General features: G+C 41.2%; 1 protein-coding gene across 1 annotated transcript; it reads right to left on the bottom strand.

Moving 5' to 3' along the window:
• Positions 1 to 12: 12 nt before the first annotated feature.
• Positions 13 to 5603, bottom strand: aanat.L (aralkylamine N-acetyltransferase L homeolog). Its single transcript, NM_001171911.1, is given in 4 exon segments — positions 13 to 668; positions 1069 to 1223; positions 1821 to 2003; positions 5529 to 5603. Coding segments are annotated over 3 exon segments (606 nt in total). The 5' UTR covers positions 1966 to 2003; positions 5529 to 5603; the 3' UTR covers positions 13 to 362.
• Between the last annotated feature and the right edge of the window lie 4200 nt (positions 5604 to 9803).

Here is a 9803-nt window from a genome sequence, read left to right as displayed (position 1 = left end):
GCAGACAAAAGCTAGTACAAAAGCATATTTATTGAGATACATATATGAGTGGATTTTGTACAGTGACAGGTGGGTATTGGGGGGCTGTTTTATACATTGGTCTTACATCATGTCTGCCAAAAGGGGGCAGATGCGTTGGTGAATGAATGGGGTGCAAACAAGGGCTACAAGAAGCATTTTGGTATGCACATGCAGTGCAGGTTATTAACCCTTTCCAGCCTGTAATGCTGAAGAGTGACCTTCAGATGCTCCTGTTACTGTACCTCGTGCCCCTCTGCCACCAGTTGGGCCAGGAAGACACTGCTCTGCAGCACATTACTGACCAGGGGTAATTGGACATGGGGTTCGGAGGACGAGGTGGGCTAGCAGCCACTGTTTCGGCGCATGAAGGCATGACCTTGAACTGGGTACTGCATCTCGATAAAGGTCATGGGTCCCACTGTGATGTCACAGGGTCCAACAGCCTTGAAGCCACACTTGGAATAGAAGGGGACCAGGAAGTCTTCGCACATGAGGACGGCCCGACGAGCAACAGGCAGGCAGCGCAGGTACTGGAGGTAACGCCACAGGAGGATGGAGCCCTTGCCTTGCTGGCGGAACGTACGGTGCACAGCCAGGACGTGGATATGGACGGACGAACCCTCCGGTTTGTGAAAGGTGAGTGCGTCCTGTGAATAAAGAGGGGTAAGAAGTTTCTGATCTCCCAAGCAGGGTCCATAATCAAACTGGGTATAGAGTGTTTGTGTGCATCACTATTTGGTGCACTATTAGACCTATTCAGCAGCTGAGCCCCTACTTCATTTGGGTTTAGACATGAACACTTAAGATATTGGAATGCTCAGTGGGTAGATTAACTGCTTATTGCCCCTACAGGATGTGCATTTCATTATAATAGGGCAAGATGCCACATCCATGTGCAAGTGCCTGGTAAAAGACAATACAGGGCACGTGTTGTGACGTGGGTAGCAATTCTGATTGACTTCTATTAAACATTCCCCCTCCTCCCCAAGGTTAAAAGTTTGTGAGTTTCTCATGGGTCTTATTTCTGCAGTGTCCCAAGTTCCTTACCTGGCTCAGTCTGTCCTGGTTCCACATCGACCCAATGATAAATGCCACCAGCCTTCCTTCCTCAAACCATCCCAGCGAGAGCTCCGGGCACAAGGTCAGAAATTGTCGAACCTCATCCAGATGGAGGGGGCATTCTCCGGAAACGGAGATGAAGGCTGAATGAGAATAGATTACATGGAGAGTGAGTTATAAAAAGCAGACGCAAGTTCAGTTGTCAGAATTTAGAAGGTGTGAGTACTAACACTAGAATGTAACCAATTAACAGTCTGTTCCCCATCCACCATCACCAGGGACAGACTGTACAGGAGATACAATTGGACAATTTCGGAATAAATTAAGCTAAATGCTGGCAATTACCAAATACCATTTGTGTTAAATGTGGTGTATTAAAGGTGCCAACATTTGCAAACTAGGAGCTTGCACCATACAAGCATTGCATTAGTAGGGTGCAGAAGGTGTATATGCCAGGCTTAATGGTTATAACCAGGCAATCCTATTCATGAACTACAGGTTATACAGTGAGAGCAGGTGTATATTTCTAAGATTATTTCAATAAGATTATTGAAATACTTTCTGCAGGTTAGTTCTTGAAAACTGAGGGACATTTCCAGAGACTGATTTTCCAGGGGCAAAGAGTCAAATCCAAGCTCTCTCCATGAAAATGAAACATTGTCTGTTTGCCACCCTAGGAGGCACCTATGATTGTGGAACCTTCAGGAAATAAATCTTTCTTCAAGACACAGAAATCTTACCTTCTCTTTCTATCTCAAAAACACTGACAGCATCCTCTGGGGACAGGCAGCGGAACTCACTGGCAGGCAGTGTGTGGCGTCTCTGCTGGCGCGGGGAACGCAAGTGGATGGGCCTCATGAAAGGTATTGCGTTCAGCACGGACATGGTTGTTCTGGTGGTGTGACCTGTACCAACCTGGATATCTGATGGAGGCAAGCAAGAATTTGTCAGCCTCTCCCTTTATAAAGCCTGGCACGGTACGGTGACGCACAGTGATGGACTCACATGTAATGACACTCTATGAATATGCAAGTTCATTTCCCCCCTATTATTAAGGGATGGAGAGATTTAATTGCTCTCAATGTCGTGGAAAATGTGTTTGCATTCATGATATCTGTTTTCAAAAAACACAGGTGCTGAAGTGTCCCCACAAAAATATGGGTGCAGCTGAACACCAACAGGTCCAGGAAAATAAACTGGTGCAGAGCCCCATTGACAGGGTTGTACTGTAATTCCCCCTATTCCTTATTCCCTGCAGTTGGGTAAAATGGGTAAAGGATTTGTACTAGTGAGCTCCTGATAACCTTGATTTAATTGCAACCTTGTAGCTCAGGGGTGCCCCAAAAGGTACATTGGGATCTACCAGTAGACCTTTAGCTGGTGATCACTAGATCTCAAGCCACTCTCAACAAACAGCTTGTCTAAATCACTCTCCTGTTTAATGCTTTTCATTCAGATTTTTATTATGTTCAGGTTACCCAAGAAATAGTGGTTTGTTAAATATACCAATATACATTTTCCCATCAATCAATATTTAAGTCATATTTTCCTTGGAACAGAATGCTAACAATGGTTTTATGGATGTAGATCATCACTAAAAGTAGACCTTGCATAAGTATGGGCAACCCAGTTTTAGCTAGATTTACTAAACCCCTGTTTGATGCCAGCTAATAGGGCACACATAAACAGGCACATACTATGAGGCACTTTAACTGCCCCTGCTGCAAGTACAGAAGTGCTCCCCTTAGTGCTTATCCAGCTTGAACTTGTGGCAGTCGGTGAACGTTGCAAATTATAGGACACCTGTGTGCCTTCCCTCACCCCTGATATATAATAGAGCGCTGGCTGGCTAAATGCAGGCAGTGTTGTATTCATGGGGGCAGACAAAATTCATTAATGGGCAGATTTATCATGGGTCGAATTGAAAATTCAAATTTTCGAGTTTCTTTATGACCAAAACTGTCATTCTACTAGGGAATTATTAAAATTCAATTCAAGTTTTTTTTAAAAATGTGAATTTTGCTTTTCGAGCTGTTTCATACTCTGAATTTGACTATTCGCCACCTAAAACCTGCGGATTGCTGTTAGAAGTCAATGGGAGACGTCCAGGGATCAATCTAGAGTTGTTTGCAGCCTTCCTGACAAAAACTCGAATCGATTTTTTTTTAAAATGAAAATTTGATTCGAGTCTTTGGGTCGATCCTATTGAGTATAAATTTGAATGAAGAATTTACTTACTTCATAAAGATTGTTTGTACAGAATTTGCCTTTTTATGTTTAAGTTCCATAAACATTTTAATTTCTGAATTTTCTTTTGTGATGTAAATTTGCTGAAACATTTGCTGAAACATTCTATGAAGTATCAGGTTAAAAGGGGCAACTGCAAGAGAAGGACGACTTGAGCGCAGAGAGCAAATAAATAGGGATATTACAGCCAATGCGGCTATAATTGCTGAGCTGGGCACATGTACGTCAGATAGGAATATAATTGCCAGGTGTTAATTGCCAAGGAGAGGTTGGTAAGTGGGCACTTAAGACTAAATGCAGCGTAATGGGAATCTCTGTGTATCAGCCGCCACACGCTCTTAATGGGAATGGGGGTGGGAACCATCCGAAACAGACTGGGGTGGGGATGAAAAACTCAGTCTTGTGTTCTAGGGCCATGTTAATAGAGATATATGTCCCATGGTTCAGTTCTTAGTTAAAAACTGAAAGCTTATTACAAATCACATTTAAAATGGTACATACTGTCCCCACATTGCCCACCTTACGCATTTCATACCCTCCGTATTTAGTCATATGTGAGTACCGGAGGGTATGTAACGCTTAAGGTGGGCCATGTGGGGTCAGTATGTACCATTTTAAATGTGATTTGTAATAAACTTTCAATTTTTAACTAAGAATTGAGCCATGGGACTTATATCTTGGATATATATTTATAGTAAATTGTGAGTACCTTTGGAACCAGGGCAAGTCCCTTGGATTTACAGGAATCCGTTATACAGACTCCCCATTAAGGATAGAGAATAATTTATGTAGAGACCAATAAGAAGAATTTCTCTGGCTATAGTGCTAAGGAATTCTGGGTAGTATTGTCTATCTCTAACTCTAATTACTTTGAAACCGGGTCTAGCGACTTTATACTTTTGTGGAAGTTCTGTCCGTTGCTCCATTCCAAGGTTCTCTCAGATCCCTTAAGCCTATGTGTCACGTGCAATACTGCGTTGAACCTGTGTTCAGGCATTGCCACCAGTTGTGATTTCAGAAATGGAATATATATATATAAAATAAAAGTTATGCTTCCCCTTTAAATGGTCTGTTTTTTAATAAAAAAAAGCTTTCATGATTAATTAAAATGACGTGCGCAATTAGCAAGTGATTTCTCATCATCCCATTGAGAGATTATCCAGATTGTGAAGAACAATGTTTTTATGAAGAACAATGTTTTTATCACCCTCCCTTATCTGTGACCTGATGCAGATGCTGTGCCTATGGAATAACTGTGCATCGGACCACATAACATCTCCTTCTTTCATACCATTGGGTCATGACGTAGATCCCTGTGTACGTGGGGTTGTGACATATAGGCTTGTTGTTATTTATAGGTCCCATTAGTTAAGCTCTTTATCTGTACACAAACTACAAATCTTATTACACCCCCCCTTATAACAAGACAATATATTGATACTGTATTTGTTGTCCCTATGTATTGTACATTACCTGCCTTTGTTCTTAGCAGTGGGTCAGAGCTTTATACCAGTAAGTAGCCCATTGTAAAATACTGTTACATACTCCCAGTTCCAACTTATTCCCCATGATTTGTGATTTGATTTAAAGGGCAACTCTGCCTAATGAAAGCACCTGAGCACCTTCTCAATACTCCCAGTTTCAGCTTATTACATGAAATTCCCATGAACTGTAATTTGGGTTAACGTAAAGGGCAACTCTGCCTAATGTAAGAGATTTAATACTGAGCCCCTTCCCAATATACATACATTACACACATTCACTGGTTTTAAAGTTATTTTTAAATGTTATTGCCATTATAAGCAGCGCCTGTCTCGCGTTTATATTCACTGCACTTCGAGTTTTGATTTTGGAAACACTGTAGCAGAAGCCAACTGATCCACAGACCAGGAGAAAAAGCAACTTTGCTTTCATGAGTCAGGAACAGATTGGGTGTTTTTACTTGCAAAGACCATTATGAATACGTTTTATTGGGACGTTGCTCAGAATGACATTTTTGGTCATTATGCAAAAAAAAACAAAAAAAAAACATTTTTGGGCGAAGTTCCTCTGTCTAATTTAAGTTGGTAGAAGTCTGTATTTATAACCCTATTACATATCTGCTAGCAGAGTGGTTTTTGCCCTGTGGGATGGAGATGCATGGCAGTTGCAAATGATAGAGAACCGCCCCCTCCCAAAAATATGAGAAAAATGGAACTTACCTGAATTTCGCCAGGGGTGTTGAGCACAAGTGGGGCAAGCGAGAGGCTGCAGGAGAGTGGATTTAGATCTCGTCTGGGTCTGCACTCCTAGGATTGCCTGAGATCCCTGCTTAAGACATCCTCTAAATTAAGTTGCCGCTCACGTGACTCCCTTATAAAGGGTTTAGGGACAGAGAAGCACCAAGAGCCTCCAGTACAATCTCCCATTCACTGTGTAATCCCTTCATGTAACCTGTACATGTTCTCTGTACAACCCCACCATACGCTTTGTTGTAGCTCAACTACAACTCCCAGAATCCAGCAACAGCCTATACTGTCTGTCCTTTACGCTTAGCGCAGCCTACCACTCGTCTTAATGGGGTGGTTCGCCTTTAATTTAATTTTTAGTATGTTATAGAATAACTAATGCTAAGCAACTTTACAATTGACCTTCATTTTTTCTTTTTTATAGTTTTTTTTAATTGTCTTTTTCTTCTGATTCTTTCCAAATTGCAAATAAGGGGTCATTGAACACATCTAAAAACAAATGCTCTGTAAGGCTACACATGTATTGTTATTGATACTTTTTATTACTCATCTTTCTATACAGACCCTCTCCTATTCATATTCCAGTCTCTTATTCAAATCAGTGCATGGTTGCTAAGGTCATTTGGACCCTAGCAACCAGACTGCTGAATAAAAGTCTAAATAACTCAAAAACCACAAATCATAAAAAATGAAACCAATTGCAAATTGTCTCAGAACATCACGCTCTATAGCAATGATCCCCAACCAGTAGCTCGTGAGCAACATGTTGCTCCCCAACCCCATGGATGTTGCTCCCAGTGGCCTCAAAGCAGGTGCTTATTTTTGAATTCCAGGCTTGGAGGTAAGTTTTGGTTGCATAATAACCAGATGTAGAGCCAAACAGAGACTCATGTAAGCTGCCAGTCCACATAGGGGCTACCAATAGCCAATCACAGCCCTTCTTAGGCAGTGCACCCCCAGGAATTTATGCTTGTGTTGCTCCCCAACTATTTTTACATCTGAATGTTGCTCACGGGTGAAAAAGGTTGGGGACCCCTGCTCTATAGCATACTAAAAGTTAACAACCCGTTTAATGATACAAGGATAATTGTACAACATAACAAGATCATGCCCAAACCCGCCCCTACAGCATTATGAGGACTCTGGGTATTGTAGTTTAGCACATCAAGTTAGCTATTCCTTTAGTGCTGGCACTCATCTAATACCTCATCTACCTAATATTCAGTAGAAGCTTAAGCTTACTCTGTTTACAGTTCCCTTATTGGATTAGGTGATACCATCTCTGCTGGAAGGTTGTTCCATGCCTGAGCTATAGGATGCACCTGTATTGCTCCAGTGATGCTGCTGGAAACTGGGATGAATGACCGGTTATTTATTGGGTCGCTGGTACATTTATATACTGTAGGCAGGTTGCCTTAAAGGAATACTTTTATCATTTATTACTATGGCCTATCTAAAAGTTTATCTTACAAGCTCCCCAGGCTCCATTGCAGTGACATCTCTGGTGATTGACAGCCAAGTGTCCTCAGATTAACTCTGTTGTTGGGAAACAATAGGTAAAAGCCCTGTCCCCAACTTCTCCCCCCCAAAAACTGTAGAGATGAATGGGACCAGTAAACAGGGCCTGGAACAGTGGTGCCAAGGAATCCCTTTGACTCATGACAAATACTGCTATACATTTATATTCTGACGGCAGATACCGTATATCATGTGCTTGGAGGGCCCCCTAGAGACAAAAGTGTGCTATATAATGATCTGCTTCGTGTAGTGTGGTGAACATTTTTTGCCAAATCCCCCTAATTCTATGCTCATTTACAAATCACACCCTTTTCCATGTTTGGAATGGCACTATCAGATACAAAAACACAGTGGCCCCCACCGTTCATGACATATTGTGGCCCTAAGCATTCCACAACACACTGTGGCACCTGTATTTCATTACTGCAGAAATGGCCAATGAGCACTCCATTAACCCCAGATATCACATTAAGATCACTACAGAAAAAGCCAGCTAGCACTCCATCAACCTCAGACATGCCAGTAAGATCACTGCAGAAATGGCTACTATGCACTCCATTAACCCCAGATATGCCAATGTGATCAGTACAGAAATATGCACAGTGGAATGCATGGCCATCTTTAAAGGGGATGTAAAGGCATAAAAATCAAACCCCATTTTTACTTTCTTTGATAAAAAAAGAAATCTATCTCCAATATACTTTAATTAAAAAATGTGTACTGTTTTTATAAGAAACATGACTGTATGCAAAGAAATTTCCCCTTCGTTTTACTTACTCTGACTGCTGAGCATAGTAAACTTCAGACGGTCCCTAACTGCTCTGCAGGGAAACTGATCATACTTTCAAACGGCAGGGAGAGCCCCCCACCTTTACTTCCCAGAACTTGGGCAGCTTTGTTTGTTTCCCTGCAGAGCAGCCGGCCACTGTGTAGAGATTTGTATCTGTAGACCCAGTGCTGTCAGCATATTCTGATTATTAATCAGTCTTGCTGTATCTGCTTCTATGGCAGATATTTGACTTGTGCTGTTTTGATCATATATGACCTCCCAACTGAAGCCCAGACCACACTGAGAATTTGTGTAGTCTTCCAAAGATGTTTAACATTAACAAGTTAAACATGACAGCCCCCTGCGGTCAACTTTGAAAGCAGAAATAATTTCTTTAATTGGGCTTCTGGTGCAGCAAGTTCATGTTTTTATTTAGTATATTTAAGACTTTAGCAATGTTAGGGAAACCAGGGCCCTGCTGCTGCTATATCATAATCCTGCTCCCTGATATCATCACTCCACTCCCAAACATCATCTGCCCCATTCCGTCATAATTTGTCCTGCCCTTTGGAGTCACTGTCTGGATCTGCAGAGGCAACCATACATCTGACCGCACTCACTGCCTAGTGGCAGATTTGCGGAGCATTGCACTCGTCGGTGCAGTTCTGCCATGTACTTACAGTACCCCTCATGAATATATCGCTGCCAATGCAGGTAGCACTGTATTCATGGGGCATACTCCGTTTCCTTTGCTCCATTTTGGAGCTTTGATGCCTGTAGGTAGGGATTGTAGAAAAGTGCAGGGCAGGGAGCAAATATGCCAAAAATATGGCGACTTGACACCTGCTAAATAGCATGTGCAGTAACGTGTGTCCACCATGCTCTGTACTGTGCAAATTTTTATATCTCCGCACCATTCATCAGAGCAAGCTATACAGGAGCATTTGCGTTTGATGAGTGTTCCTTTCATTAAAGGATGGACAATTCTTCATAAATTTTAGCATTTGTGTTTGTAAATGAGCTCCCCAGTCTAAAGAGCTTACAGAGCAGGGAGTCTGCTTGCTTTGGAGTTACTTGACTTGGGTTGTCTAGTAGCTATGCAAAGGGGACACCTAGAGGTAAGATGGTGGTAATGCAGATTGGCTCAATATTTTATTTTGGTACACTAACACTATTGGGTCTAGTTTTAAAAATTAGACTGAAATTAAATATTATTCAAATGTTAGCATATCATTTTACATGGTAATTATATATAGAAATCCCAGGCCATCTTTTGCAGAATCACTTGAGTAAGAAATCAATTGGTCTTATAATGCCATCAAGTACATCTGATGCAAAAGGCTTCATAAAGGTCCCTACCTGTATATGTGTCACCGTGAGCCAATAAATCATTTTTGAACACATCATTCATAAATCCAATCCCACTGAATTACTTGATGGTAAATAAGAGGTAAATGTAGGTCACTGTTCCTATTGAATTGTGCTTAGTACGAAGGAATACCTATGTTGCCATAGTTTTAGGATGTCTATCTGTACAGACAATGAGCAAACTTAGGGGGCTGTTCCTGCTGAATTGTGATTAGTACTATGTTGCCATAGTTTTATGGTATATCTCTGTGAGCCCTCACCTCTGCAATCCTTCCTTCTGGTTTGTGCAGATATATTATAAATAAAATATATAAATATATAAAACCTTTAAATAAACAAAGGAAACAAAACAAATATCTATACATTTACCTCTAAACACTTTTATTGGATAGATACAAAGTAAAAAAAAAAGTAAAAAAAAAATTAAGGAGCTGTAGCCCTTTAATGAACGTAGGATATTTTAATTTGTTTTTTCTTTTAAAATTGAATACCATGTCAACCAAAAATATCCCATTCAATGGCCATCAGTAAATCAACGTTGGCAATTCATTTATATAATCATTCAGTTGTTGTCAGTTACTAGCCCTGCCCAC

This window comes from Xenopus laevis, chromosome 9_10L (genome assembly GCF_017654675.1).
Source record: "Xenopus laevis strain J_2021 chromosome 9_10L, Xenopus_laevis_v10.1, whole genome shotgun sequence".
NCBI classification, from domain to species: Eukaryota; Metazoa; Chordata; class Amphibia; order Anura; family Pipidae; genus Xenopus; species Xenopus laevis.
This window is presented reverse-complemented; position numbering and strand designations above follow the sequence as displayed.